General features: G+C 36.5%; 1 protein-coding gene across 1 annotated transcript in view; it reads left to right on the top strand.

The window, feature by feature from the left end:
* The first annotated feature begins 2259 nt into the window (after positions 1-2259).
* Positions 2260-15179, top strand: part of LOC127218442 (uncharacterized) — a 59127-nt gene continuing 46207 nt past the window's right edge. The window contains exons 1-3 of the mRNA XM_051179467.1: positions 2260-2332; positions 4295-4400; positions 12162-12353. Coding sequence (XP_051035424.1) covers positions 2260-2332; positions 4295-4400; positions 12162-12353 — 371 coding nt within the window. The remainder of the gene's footprint in view (positions 2333-4294; positions 4401-12161; positions 12354-15179) is intronic.

The raw sequence follows: 15179 nt of genomic DNA on the forward strand, positions 1-15179 counted from the left end.
AGGCCTGAGCAGTCTAAGGGACCTCAGATAGTGGGACCAGGATGTATTCCTGGTTCACAAAAGGACCTTGCGGGCACATCCCCCATGGAAGGATACTGCCTTAACCTAGAGACAGGAGAGAAGTCCTAATCCCTACTTCAAATGACTTGACAGAGTTAGATGACCCCTCCTGGATGGCATAACCCTACATGTGGAGTGGGGGTGTGTAGGAGGGGAGGGTGGTTAGGAGTGCATGTGAGGGGAGGGGAGAGGGAAAGAGGGATGGAGGTAGAGGGAATTGGGATTGATATGTAAACTAAAAAAAAAATAAAATGAGGGCTCTAGAGATGGCTCATAATTTTTTTTAAAAAAAGTGTAAGTTCAGTGTCTCAACTGAATTACATCTGTATTTGTTGTCCTGAATAATAGTTCCTTCTTCATCCTTTTATTTTTTTCCTAGCAGGTGTATTTACCTGTTTCAGCTTTCATTTCATTTTCTAATTTTTCTTTCTCTTATTGACAAGGCTACATATCTATATCTTCTAATTCTTGCCTAACAATCTCAGTAGTTAAGAGGTCAGAGATCTCTGATTCTTTTTATTTTTGACTTTTACTTTTATTATTATTATTATTATTTTAATATATTTATTTTATATAACCAAGTCCATTTAAATGAAAACAAACTTTTATGGACAATATTTGGGAATTTGGGCATCGTTCTTTCCAAACTACTTCCTGCTGGTAAGGGGCGCTGTCATGGGGGATTCTAAGAAGATGCAGAAATCCTGGCTGTAGTCTGTAAGGCTGCTTTGTCCAGCTGTTTTGAATGTAGAATCACCTGGTACTCTGTTCCATGCGGTCTGGCTTGATCAAACCACATTAGTCTGGAAGGAATCCACATCTTTTCATTTTCTGTGGAAACAAAAATAGAAATCCTTTTCCCCAGTAACTTGTCCTTGAACTTAAAATTTGGAGTCAAAGCATTTTTTTAATTTATTATTTTACATGTCGATCCCAATACCATCTCCTTCCCTCCCTCCCTCCCTTTCTCCCTCCCTCCCTTCCTCCCTTTCTCCCTTCCTCCTTCCATCCTTCCCTCCCTTTTACCCTCTCTGCCCTCTCACCTGCACTCTAACCACCCTCCCCTCCCAGCCCCCCCACCCCAATTCCATATGTAGGGGAATGCCATCCAGTTGGGGTCATGTAGATCTGATAGGTCATATGAAGTAGGGACTAGGGCTTCTCTCCTGTCTCTAGATTAAGGCAGTTATCCCTCCATGGGGGATGTGATCCCAAAGTCCTTTTGTGCACCAGGGATATACATCCTGGCTCCACTGTCTGAGGTCTCTTAGACTGCTCAGTCCTTCTGGCTGAGACCCATATTCAGCGCAGCCTGAGTCAGTCCCTTGCTGGCTTCCCAGCTATCAGTCTGGTGTCTCGTTAGCTCCTCCTTGTTCAGATAATTTGTCTCTATGTGTTTCTGCTGCCTGGCCTTGTTCTCTCCATTTGCATCTGGGTTCTAGTTTGACTCAGTGTTTATGTATGGGTGTTTGCTCCTGTTTCCAACAGACATTAGTTGAGGGCTCCATGGATAAGTTAGTTGTTGATCTCACTCTCCGGGAAGGGCATTTATGGTAGCCTTTCCAGGGAAGCTCAAATTGTTAGTTGGCAGCAGTCTTGTAGTTCTCTAGACCTTTCTTTGTGTTCAATTTTATCTTCAAACCATGCTTGGCTCCCTCTTTTATGTTCTCTCTTTCTCTCTCTCTCTTTCTCTCTCTCTCTCTCTCTCTCTCTCTCTCTCTCTCTCTCTCTGTCCATCTCCCTCTCCCTCTCTCCTGTCTTCTATTCCTAATTGGGCTCAATCTTCCTGGTTGCATGTGTTTTCCTTTCCTCCTCCTTGTTTGAGATCTCATGTCTGATTCTAATCAGTGCTAAAAAATGTATTCATAGAAACATGTTCCAAGTAAAGATTCTTCTTTGGCAGTAAAACATTATGAAACTTTGTGTAAAGATAAAGATATCGCTTTAGGAAATAATGCAGAGTTGAGGATAAACACAAGCACTTGTGTTCTTAGAAGCAGGAACAAGCAGGTACAGGAAACAAATAGTCTACAATGAAAAGTTAATTAGCAATTTACACAGGCTGGAAGGAAAAAGTTCAAAATCCATCTTCATGTATCTGCTATATAAGCCACCCACAATCTCCAGCTGGTTATCATAAATGCAGGAGACCTAAGTTCATTTGTTAAGACTGCTAAGGGTTCTGCTTTTTCCTTGATAATGGCGGATTGCACATTTATGCTGACACAAATTCTATTCATCTGCTATTTCTTGATGGTAAACTGCACACAACGTAAGAAATTTTTGTTTGCTTTATTTCTACAGGTTGAAGACATAATGAATTAATTAGGTTACAATGTCTAAGCCTAAGGAATTAAAGAGCATTCTAAGCAAAAATTCTGCCATTAAAATTTTGTAATTTCTGGGCATATCTGCTTTATTTGAAATGTTTACTTTCTGAAAGGATTTTTTTTCTTCTGAAACTAGCATGTTTGTGTCTGATTCTTTAGGTAAACATGAAATGTGAAAAATTCTGTGGGAAAATAAGTAAACATTTTAGTTGAGTAAATGCTGAGAATTGGTTTAAGTTACTTATATTTATCAATTTGTTTGTCAGACTCTGTAAAAGTTGTAATTTTTAAAGAAAACTTTTAAACTATAATATATTAAATTTTTTACTTATTTGTTATAAAGAAATCACATGGATTGATATAAACTGATGGTTAAAGAAATAAATAATGTAGTCATATGTGTTGATAAAATAAAGTCTAATATTATTGGAAAGCTAAGAACTATATTTCTTTTCCTGAATATTCTCTGGTAAAAACAGGAGTGGCTTAAATTCCCCCTAAGCAGCAATTTGGCCCAGTAATTGTGGTGGGGATTTCTGTAATGTGCAGTTAGCGGGGACATTTTGGTTAGCTGAAGTTGCTTTCATCTTTAAAAAAAAATAGAACCAAACTTTTAAAGTATTATACTGTATTTTTGGGTTTGCTTACAAATTCCTTTATGTTTTTGTGATGTTTCTCTGAGTGATATATTTGAATAGTAAACTTAGGAACAGTTTGGTTTCCTTCTGGGCTCTGATCTTCATTCTTTACCATCTCCTATTACAAAAAGATACCCTGATACAGAAAATTATGAAATCTTACTGTATAAACACTTTGTTTTTGTGTCTATGCTGGTAGAGGATAAAAATAATTCATCATTTGGTGGGAGACTAAGATTTTATGTTTTATGGGTCCAATGATTAGTAACAAGTTTTCTTTACTTGTTTTAAGACTCTAACCTTTTTCTCAATTATCATTGGGAATGAGTTTTTTTCAGCCATACCTTTGACAGAATAAGTCTCTTTGGAGACCTTGAAAAAAAACATTATGTTGGGCCTGAAGTGCCTGTTACACTCAGCGGTTTACTAGTCCATGTGCTTTAAAAAAATATTATTGAATGTAGATTCTTCTGTCATACAATACATCATGACCACAGTTTCTTCTCCCTGCACTCCTCCAAGTCTCCCCTGACTCTGTCCCCACCCACTCCTGCTGTTTTCCTTTAGAAAAGAGCAGGCTTCCAAGAAACAACAGCCACATTCAGTGAAACAAGATAAGTGAGACAAGGCAAAATGTCTCACACTGAGCCTGGAAACAGCAAAGCAACAGGAGGAAAATAGTCCCAAGAGCAGGCAAAAGAGTGAGAGACTCATCCAATGGCTTCTTTAATCTACCTGTGTAAATCACCATCTTTTTTCAGGGGAGGGGATGCAGCTATCATTCCCGGACAATAGGAATAATTTGAGATTAAGAATGCCATTTTTATACCGCCTCTACTTTTAGATAGGATTTTTTTGTTTTTTACCTAGAGGAATATACTCAAATTTAGTGTAAAAAAATTCATTAGCTAACCTTTGGCCAATGGATCAACATTATAAAGTCATATTTTCAAAATAGCCAATATAAAATAGTGTAAAGAAAAGATATTTGGATATTCATCATGAATTTAGAGGCCTGATCCTTATCAGTATAATGTTTGAACATCATAAAGTAGCTAAAACTTATTTTCATTTTTGTATTTAAAAATTTTAATTTTCTTTAATGAAAATATAATTTCATTGTTTCCCCTATCATGTCTATTTCCTCCTGCTCCCTCCAACATGAACAATTTTCTTAATATTCAGAATTTTGCACATGTGTAGCATGTACATTTGTAACATTTTTTTCCTGTTGTTGAGATGGTTTTTAAATTTTACTGTTTATAGCCCACTGTTCATCTGTGAAAGACTTTGATGATTGTCTAGGAAACACAACAGATTTCTGCCCTAGAGATGTTGCCTGTGCATGCAAAGATGGAAAGCCTTTTTGCAAGTAAGTAGTATTTATGCTCTATAAAAAAAATGGAACATGGTATATTGTAAATAATACTGCCTGCGATGTAACTGCGATGATGTAACACTTGAAAATAATAATATAATCAGAACCAGTTCCTATGCACATGAGACAATGGTTGTGGTCTTCCTAGAAGCTTTCTTTTGATTTTATGAGATTAATCCTTCTCATATTTACCTTCTGCAGATAATCTTTATTAGTAGTAAATTATTTTATAATTCTAACAAACAAGGAAAAGTTAGGTGTGTATCATTTTATTCAGTAATGAATAAAGGTCTTTTTGTTTGCAAATCAAGATATAATTCAGATATACTATGACATGACAGAATTCCTTTTACTGGTTTTTAAAGCATAAAAGTATGGTGAGTCATAAATTTTTATTTTAAAATTCAAGCAAATGTTCCATTTTTTTAACCATGAAATGAGAGTGGTTGGAAGAAAACATGTTATATGAGTAAGAAAGCTTGCCTCATTGACTAAAAGAGAAGATAGTCAGAGAAAAACCACTAATGAAAATGAATAACATTATCACCATGTATAGGAAAGGGCTCTGAGGGTTGAAAAATTTTTAAGTTGGAAAAGTGCAGATAAACTATATTCTAGACATTCATTTCCATTTGTGTACCATTTTATCTCTCCTCTTTTTAAGGGCTTATTAAATTAATCAATGGGGAAGCTCTTCTTCCTCTGTGGAAAGCAAAGCAAAAATTTGAAACTGTTCTTTGTTCCTTCCATAATCTGCTTTCTTGTTGTCTTATCTGATCCTTAATTTTTCCCCATTCTCTTCTTTTATATCCCATTAAGTTTTTTTGATATTTTTTACTATTTATTATTTTCTTATTTTACATGTCGATCCCAATTCCCTCTCCCTCTCTCCTTCCCTCTCACCTATCCTCCCCCCCACATGCCCCTCGAACACCCTTCCATCCCATTCCCCCTCCACTCCACAGGGAGGGTGATGCCTTCCAGGAGGAGTCAACAAAATCTGTCAAGTAATTTGGAGTAGGGACTAGACCCTCCCTCCTGTCTCTAGGTTAATGGAGTGTCCCTCCATGGGGAATGTGCTACCAAAGTCCTTTTGTGCACCAGGGATACATCTTTGTTCCACTGTCAGAGGTCCCTTAGACTTTCCAGGCATTCTAACTAAGACCCATGTTCAGGGGATCAGAGTCAGATTCCCAGCTATGAGTCTGGGGTTCCATTAGCTCCTCCTTGTTCAGGTCAGCTGTCTCTTTGAGTTTCTGTAGCCTGGTCTTGTTTTCCCTCTTTGCATCTGGATTCCAATTCGGCTTAGTGTTTAGCTGTGGGTGTCTGCTTCTGTTTCCATGAGCTACTAGATGAGGACTCTATGATGGTGGATAAGTTAGTTATCGATCTTGTTATTAGGCAAGGGCATTTATGGTAGCATTTCCAATGTTGCTCAAATTATTTGTTGGTGTCCATCTTGTAGGTCTTTGAACATTTCTCTAGAGTCAGTTTTCTCTTCAAACCTATGATGCTGGCTCCCTCTTTTATATTCTCTCTCTCTCTCTTTCTCTCTCTCTCTCTCTCTCTCCCTCCCTCCCTCCCTCCCTCTCTCTCTCTCTCTCTCTCTCTCTCTCTCTCTCTCTCTCTCTCTCTCTCTCTCCCTTTTGTGTGTTCCCTGACTCAATTTTCCTGGGACTAGGAAGATTGAATCCCCTTCTATTCTTATTTGTTTTTTTCTCCTATCAAGTCTTATGGAAAGTTACACCTTGTCCTGGCCACATTTGATGTCTCCCTGTCTGGCAGTAGCCTTGCCCTCACAATAAACATATAAACAATCTGGCTGACTATAAGGATAAAGAGAAAGAGAGGAGGAACAAGTGATTGCACATTGTCAAGGAGCATTTTGTAACAGCTATTTTTTATTGGGCTATAAAAATGGCTTTATCATGTTCTTGAGAGACTTGAGCACAAATTGCTGCTGAATGCTCAATTCTTGCATAATACCTTCCTCTATGTTTTTCCATGAGGATTGTCCTTGTCCTAGAAGGTCCTGCTCAATTGGAAATGCCTCTCTTCTGCCGAAGATGATCCACTAAGTAAGATTAATATTTCCTTAGCTTTGACAGTCATTATGAATATGAGACATAGGGTGAATGAATAAAATCATAATTATTTTTCTCAGCTTCATTTCTTCTTAAAGAAGTGCCATTTTCCACTATTAGAAGGTGTGGTTTTTTTGGAGTGGTTATGGCCTTGTTGGTGGAAGTGTCACTGTCAGGGCAGGTTTTGGGGATGCCTATGCTCAGGATACTACCCATTGTCTCAGTCGACTTCCTGTTGCCTGCAAGATGCAGGCACAACATGCCACCATGTTCCTCACCATGATGATAATGAACTAAACCTCTGAAACTGTAAATAAGCCACCCTCAATTTAATGGTTTTCTTTATATATGTGTGCTATTTTCTTCCCTATCCCAGAAACCCATCATCCAGCCAGTCAGATTCTCATGAGACCAAATGTTTAAGCTTTAGGAGTATCTAACATTTCTGGTTTCTGGAGAGTAGAGAGTTGGAGAGTATAAACTTGAACAGTTCTAGGTTGTTTTTTTTTTTTTTTTTTTTTTTTTTTTTTTTACATGAAGGCCTTTTTCTAACAGTTGCATGTGTTTTGCTTTTTCTTTGTCTTGTGTTAGTTTTCAGGCAGAAAGCAAAGCTAGTGTGTGTGTGTGTGTGTGTGTGTGTGTGTGTGTGTGTGTGTGTGTAGGTGGATGTCTTCAACTATCAAGTTCCTCCTCATTCTTCACTTCCCAGACATCTCAATACTTTGCTGCTATTCTGACCATGAGAAAGAAGCTGGTACCTATTTGCTCTTGTTCTTAATTTCCTCAAATATGTGATCTGAATTTAAAATTTTGGCTTCTTCATTTACTACTTTCTTAGTTATTTGAAAAAAATGGGGGGGGGAATCTAGCTACATAACCCAGGATAGCCTTGAGTTTGTGATGATTTGGTCTCTGCTCCCAGATTTCTGGGAATACCATTATGTGTCATTATGCTCAGTGTGTATCTATTTCCTTTTTCTTCTGTTTGTAGCCAGGTCACAGCCAAATAAACTGGTCAAATAAATGGCCATCGCCAGCCCACTGAATAGAAAAATAAACAGCAACAACAAAAATCTTTGCCATGTACTTTTGCTAGAATAGTGTCTAGAATGTACATGAAAATGAAAAGTCTAAACACCCAAAAAAACCCAACCGAATTAAATTAGACAATGCAAGTGAATAGAGGTCTCAGATGAAATACAAATAGCTAAAAAATATTTTAAAATAAATTTTCACTTAAATAAAAACCAATCTTACTTTACATGCAAATCCCAGTTCTCTCTCCCTCCAAGCTCCCCACCAAACTGCACTCCACCATCCTTCTACTCCCCAGGGAGGGTAAGGTCTCCCATGAAGGATCATCTGACACATCATTTAGGGAAGGACCTTGGCCCTCCCCTGTGTATCTAGGCTGGGAGAGTATCCCTCCATAGGGAATAGGCTCCCCAAAACCCATTCATACACTAGGGATAGATACTGATTTCACTGCCAGTGGCCCCCATAGACTGCCCAGTACTTCCAACTGACACCCATGTTCAGGGAGCCTGGTTTGGCTCTATGCTCATTCCCAAGCTGTCAGAATGGGGTCCATGAACTTTCTCTTGCTCAGGTCAGCTGTTTCTGTGTTCCCCAGCATGGTCTTGATTCATTATTCCTCCCTCTTTATGACTGCATTCCAGGAGTTTGGCTATGTGCTTGGCTGTGAACCTATGCTTTTGCATCCATCAGTTACTGGATGAAGGCTCTATAGTGGCATATAAAGTAGTCATCATTATAGGAGAAGGACATTTAAGGTAGCCTCTCAACTATTGCTTAGATCTAAGTTGAGGTCATCCTTGTGGAACCTTGGACATTTCCCTAGTGCCTGGTTTCTCTTTAAACCTATAATGGTTCCCTCTATTAAGGTATCTCTTTCTTATTCTCCTCTATTCTTCCCCCAACTCAATCTTCCTGATCCTTCCTGTTGTAATATTTTTTTTAAAAAAAATATTTGTCTTTGCGAGTCTAGATTATCTTACCCAGGATGATTTGTTTCTAGCTCTATTGTAATAGGCTATAGAGTCTTTTGAGTATATGAACATGAGTGAATCTTGAGGAAGACTGATTCACAGCCTCCTTGATGAACTACCACACTGATTTGCAAAGTGGCTGTATAAATTTGCATTCCCTCTAGCAAACAGTACATGTTCCTTTTTTCTTGCATCATCACCACATTCTGTCATTTGTTTTATTGATCTTGGCCATTATGACTGGGGTAAGATGGGATATCAAAGTAGTTTTATTTACATTTCCTTGATGGCTGTGGATGCTGAATATTTCTTCAAGTGTTTCTGGGTCAATTATGTTTCATCTTTTGAGAACTCTTTGTATAGTTATGCACCCCATTTATTTGTTTTCTTGATTATTTGAAGTTTAGTTTTTGTATACTCTAAATAATAACTCATTGTCAGATGTATAATTGGTAAATGAGAGGCACACTAATCTGTGAGTAGAGACATAGTAATTTAGAGGGCAGTTTGATGCTGTATCCATTTAGGAAAATGGTAATAGTAGATTCACTGAGGGGCTTGTGATCTCCCCAGCCATGTGTTCTTAGGCTTGTGTCTCCAACTCTCCAACTGTGTGCTGGGCCTTAAACACATTTCAAAGGTACGTTAACTCCATAACATCTGTGCTGCTATTGCAACCACCACTGCCATATCTTGTCACACCTGTCATTGTAGTTTACAACTAGGTAAAACTGTTACTATGTAGCAGCTTACATAGTACTTTCTGGTACCATGAAATCTAGCCATTCAAGGAAGAAGTTCCAATCAGCAACATTTGATTTTCAGTTCTGTGACATAAGTATGTGGTTTCTTCAATAATAAAGTCTTACCAACAAGTTCTGGTTAAAAACAAAGTGCAATATTGATAGCCTGTATTGTTTTGGGGATTTCTGGGTCAACGTCACCACTGACCAACAACCTGACAGTAGGTATCCCACACTTAGCACTGAACTTTTAATTTGGTAAACTTTGGCTTTCAGAAAGAGCATAATACCCTGTATAGCGTGACTACAATTAAACTTTTATGTAAATCTCTCTCTTCCTCCCTCCCTCCCTCTCTCTCTTTCTCATTCTGTGTGTACATGTATAAATATATGTTTTAAATAGCATATTCAAACATATTTTATCTTAGTCAGAGTCTCACTATATAGCTCTGGCTGGTGTCAAACTCACTATGTAGACCTGGTTGGCTGCAAATTCACAGAAAGCAGCCTGGCTTTAACTCTCAAGTGCTGAATTAAAGGCATATACAACCCTGGGTGCCTCTTTAAACATTATTAGTGTTAGTTATCCCACATCCTACCCTCTCTTCTGCCCTACTCTCCCATCCATTTCTCCACCTAAACTTCCATTACCCTTCTCCCCCACTTCATATAACTAGTATTCTACTATTCCTTCTCTTAAGATATTTTTCCCCATCCCCAAGGTCTTTTTCTAGTTTCCTAGATTCCACAAGTACTCCAAGGTAGGCATACAAATCTAAAAAAAAAAGTGATGGAAATCTATGTAATACTCCAACTTTAATAGGTGGGATGAAGACAAGAAACTAGGAAAGGTATTTAGAGATGAAAAATGAACTAGAAAAAATAGATGAATAAAAGAATGTTCTGGAAGCCAAATGAAAATTCAATGAAGATGAAGTAATTAGCGATGTTAAATGTTGCTGATAGGTTAAGTAAAATGAAGGCTTAAATTTGCTCTACCACCATGCAGCTAGGGGTAAGAAATGAAGTGTTATTTCAGAAGAGACTCAGAAGCAGTTACTATTGTAAATATTTGAAATATTTCTTTCCATTTAATTCTTACATAAGTCTTGAGTAGCACATAAAATTCTTTGTTTCATGGTATCATTATGGAATAAAATCTTTATATATGTATTTATTTATTTGACACTCGAATCTTTGTATTTATCACATAATATGTGGTATTGTATATGTATGTATACATATATAATATACCCATTACAATATGGTTAAATCTAGTTAATTATATGTATGACCTCACTTTTATGGTGACAGCATAAAATAGCCACTCTTTTAGTATTTTTCAAGATGATAATATATAATCAATAAATACATTCATCATGTTGTATAATCAATGTTTCTTACTTAATTATAATTCCATGTTGATCAACAACTTGTCAATGTAATCCACATTTTTAATCTCACTCACCAGAAACTGTATAAGAAATGTCAGTGTTAGCTGAAGAATATATTAAAAGTATCAATTCCTCTTAACTCATCCCATTTTACTTAACCCCATAGCTCTTCTCAAATTTAAACATGGTAGATAAATTGCTAATTTTGCTTACATTTTCTTATTCTCTCTGTTATATTATGTTAATTGAGTATATTGATCATTTTGTTTTTTCAGTGTTTATCTCAAATATCTGTAATAATATTTAGGACATAGTCAATATGTGTTGTGTGAGGGAAATATTATTATAAACTAAACACTTCATTTGTGATTTATTTCTCAGCTAAAGAAGAAATATATTCTCACTAAAGTCTTTTTTCCAGGAAGAACCGTATGCAGACTGATATATGAAAACTCTCTTTTGACTTCCATAAATGGGTGAAAATATATTACATATTTAAAGGTGCATCCTATAAATAGGCGACTATTAATTTGAAAAATAATATATAGTCCCTAAGTGGTATAAAAGGTTATAATAACCATATAATAAGTTTCTTCATGTCAACTGTTCAGTAATATTTAATGTGTTGAAACAACACAAAAGGCCACAAGTAGCTTACTTACTTACTGCCTTTATTGAACAACAGGGTAATCTCATATCAGTCCATTAGGAAACAGTGAAGAAAATCTCTAAAGAACTACATCAGTAAACTCCTCCTTTAGTCACTCCCAGGGAAGCATGACTAACCCCATTCTCCTATCTTCACAAATCTGTCAACATTTCTATGTGGGTGTATGCCATGCCAGTTTTTACTCTATGCACTAAAGAACCATATTCACGTTATTTGGCTGCACCCCAAGACTTATGAAAGCACATGTAATTCATAAATGAGTCACTTCTTTCTAAAATAAATAAATAAATAAATAAGGAAAAACTCTGGAGTCCTGGGAAACATGGGGGCAGGCTTATTTTCCTGGAAGCCTAGTCTCTTCTCATGTTTCTTCTTGCATTTATTGTGGTGTGGTAGAATCAGTTTGTTAACTTGTAATTAAGAAGTGAGTGGTGGAGGGAAGAACACATTGCCATTAAAGAACTGGCAGCTTAGATGGAGTAGACCTCTTTTCAAGAATCCAGAGAGCTAAAGTAGCCAAAGTAGAGCACAGGAAGGAGCTGTGAACAAAATGTTGGTAATCTTGGAAGCATTCTTAAGACAACTTTCCTCTCCCTGTACCTAAGTGGTAACTGACACATCTTCATTAGCTGATGGTTAGGAAATCCTGAAATCCTACAGACTTGGTATGATCACTGAATGTGTACAAACTTGTAGGTTTAGAACACTTGCTCAAATAGAAAAATGGGATGACATAAATCTGTTAAGAAGGAACTTGGAAAAATTTCATGCTCGACCAACAATGAAATGTTTGATTCACTCATATGAGACTTGGATTTCTCTATTGTGTGAGATATTTATTTTATCTCCACCTAGATGTCCAAATTACAGAGGTCAGTGGGGAGACTACTGGTACATGGGGGACAAGTGCAAACAACTGTGGACCACTGTAGACCTGATTTTAGTAGCAACATTGCCTGGAATAGCACTGGCTGTAATCGTTGGTGTGGCAATCCAGATTATCCACTACTGTAAAAGGGAATCAAAGAAGAATGAAAGACATCACAGGTAAATGATTTCTAAGTACTTCAGAAAAAAGTAGATAGTCTCTCATGTGACCATAAAATGAATCAAAATATAATAAACCTTATTTATTATCCGTACAATATGTATGTTTTCTTTCCGATTCATCAATATTATAATTTAAGTCAAATTAATAGTGCCAAAGAACACATATTTAGTTTAGGATTTTGGTAGAGAAAAATCTAAAAAACTTTTCTCTAGATAAAAATCAAATGCAATTGACAAATGTCCCATTTCAGCATTTTCTTTCCACTAAGGTTTGTGTGTACCACAATTTCCTCACTGGTGGTGTGGGAACAATGAATCAGATGCTGCTGTGTTAGTCTATCCAACTCCCTTATATCAGCAGCAATATCAAAGATACCAATCTAATAACCTTGGCTTTGACAACATTCTGTCTTATTTAACTGATTTCCCTTCCTTGGGCTTTAATTTTCTCATCTTGCAAAATAGAGTTGTTTATAATCAGACAAACTTCAGAGATAGCGAGGATTACTAAAAGGAGCAATCAGGTATTGGCTGTTCATTATGCATGGCAAGATGAGTTACAAATGTTTCACACTTATTAATTCATTTAATCCTCTCAACAACCCTATAAAATACTGATGACACTACTGAGACATAGAAGATCAAATAACTTGGCCAAGGTTTTGGGGCTAAATCTGGTTACTAGGCATAAATTCCATGCTGTGCTAATGGGATCTGATTGACTAAAGCAGTGGTAAGGCTAGTGTGCCTTACTGTGTCACTTTATTCCTATATGTAAAACAAACTCTATCTTTTATAGTTGTCAATGTTTCTGAACTTCAGAAACATGAGGGGTAAATACCAATGTGTGATGTCATCAGTTTTCTGTCAATTAAAATTATCATCTGCTTTATCATTTCTCTGTGACAAGATGTTACTTTCCAAGCATTATAGAGATGCTTTGAAATACTATATTAAAATGGAAACTGGTACTGTTTGCCTCATAGTGATAAGTACTGATTTCAATTTGAAACAAAATTAGGGATTTAAACTGCCATAAGTGTTTGTCTGTTGAAAGAGGAAGATTAAACTCACCAGCCATTTTATCAACTTAAATTTCCAATCTTTGTGCCATGTTGTGTGTTTATATTCATATGTATGTATGGATATATAGACATATATACAGTTAATCAGAATTAATGGTGTAAATTCAAATTAATATGAAGGATTTCATACTATCAGTTGATATAATATGTAAACCCCTTGAGACACTAAAGAATCATTTTAAGTAACATGTAGGTCACTTTAGAAATAGTCTCTGTAATTTTCCTATCCCAAAGTTCGTTGTTATATTTATCATCTTTATTTATGTGCATGTGTGTCTGTGTATGAAATGTGAGGGTGGATACACACAGACACTAGAAGAGGGCACCTGATATCCTATAGCTAAAGTTATAGACAGTCATGAGCTGCTGAACATGGGTGCAGGGGAACTGAATTTTTGTACCTTGGAAGAGCAGCAAATGCTTTTAACCATTGAGCACTTCAGTCTTCGATTCCAAAGTTTTAACTGTTTCTTTCTCTTTCTTCTATTGATTCTGTGACTGTGAATTAATCAAAGTTTAGTTTCCTCATTTATAGAAAGAGAAGTATATGTCTTACTTCTTCATTAGTCTGAGATTTAAATTAATTAATTAATGGTATTGAGAATGATAGACAAAATTAAAACCTAGTATAAATCAAGATAGTAGTAGCCTTCATAGGATTTGAGTTCATTTCTGGGATTTCTGTACACTTTAGCTACTCTGTTTTCTTTCACTGCCACAGACCACCCCAGCTGGGTATGGGGGTCCCTGGGATGAGGGTTCTTGAAGACTAGGTGGGTAAAGATTAGGGGGTGACAAACAGAAACAAACACAGAGGCAGTTTAAATCTGAGTGTGTTTTGCAACTTTCAAGCAAGGCTTTTTATCCAGGATATAGAATAGTTTCTCAGAAATTTTATTCATTGAATCAAATCCATATAGAACAAATGACATCATCGTTGTTAGGTACAGTAACCTACAGCTTATTCAAAGCTAACAAAAAATCAGAAAATCATTCAAGGCTAATCACACCTAACCACCTATTTTCTAAGATTAGATTAATAAATCTTTATGGTCAGTTATTGTTTAATATTTGTTGCCTAGCTCTTAAGAATTAAAATATTGAGCTATTTTGACTTTTTTCCTATCAAAAGGCTTTCTTTACCAAAAGTTTAAACCCACTCTCAGTTACACATATGCAGCCATATGAAATTTTATTGTTGGGAAAGTTTTCGTTGATACTACTTGTACTTATGTGAGTGATATGAAAGCGCTGCTTTCCTGGAGACGAGGTCATGGTCAGTGACCACATCTCAGGGGACAGTTTCTCATTTGTATCTTTTGTTTAAAATGTCAGCATAGGCTTTCAGGAGCATTTTAATAATATGAGAAAAAAAATAGAGGAACAGAGATTGCTAAGAGAAATATGGCTCAATATTTTCCTCCTGCCAAGGGTTCCACAATCGTTTCCAGGAGACCTCCTCCTTTTGAAGCTATCTCCTCAGCAGTCTGTAGAACTTGTCACACAGAATCTACTGGATTTGGTGTGTCATTTTACTTCATGTGATTTTTAGTTTGAGTTCCTTTTTATATCTCTTTCATTATTTGGATTGTGAATTGATGAGATAACTCTGAATCTACTCTGAGATTCTTTAGCTTAGTAGAGAATGTAAATATTATTGAGCATAAATAGGGTTCATACTTCTTCCCTGCATTACTTCCCCTTTCCTTAAATTCTCTTAGCCTTAAGTTTCTTATCT

This window comes from Phodopus roborovskii, unplaced genomic scaffold, assembly GCF_943737965.1.
Source record: "Phodopus roborovskii unplaced genomic scaffold, PHOROB, whole genome shotgun sequence".
In the NCBI taxonomy this organism is placed as follows: domain Eukaryota; kingdom Metazoa; phylum Chordata; class Mammalia; order Rodentia; family Cricetidae; genus Phodopus; species Phodopus roborovskii.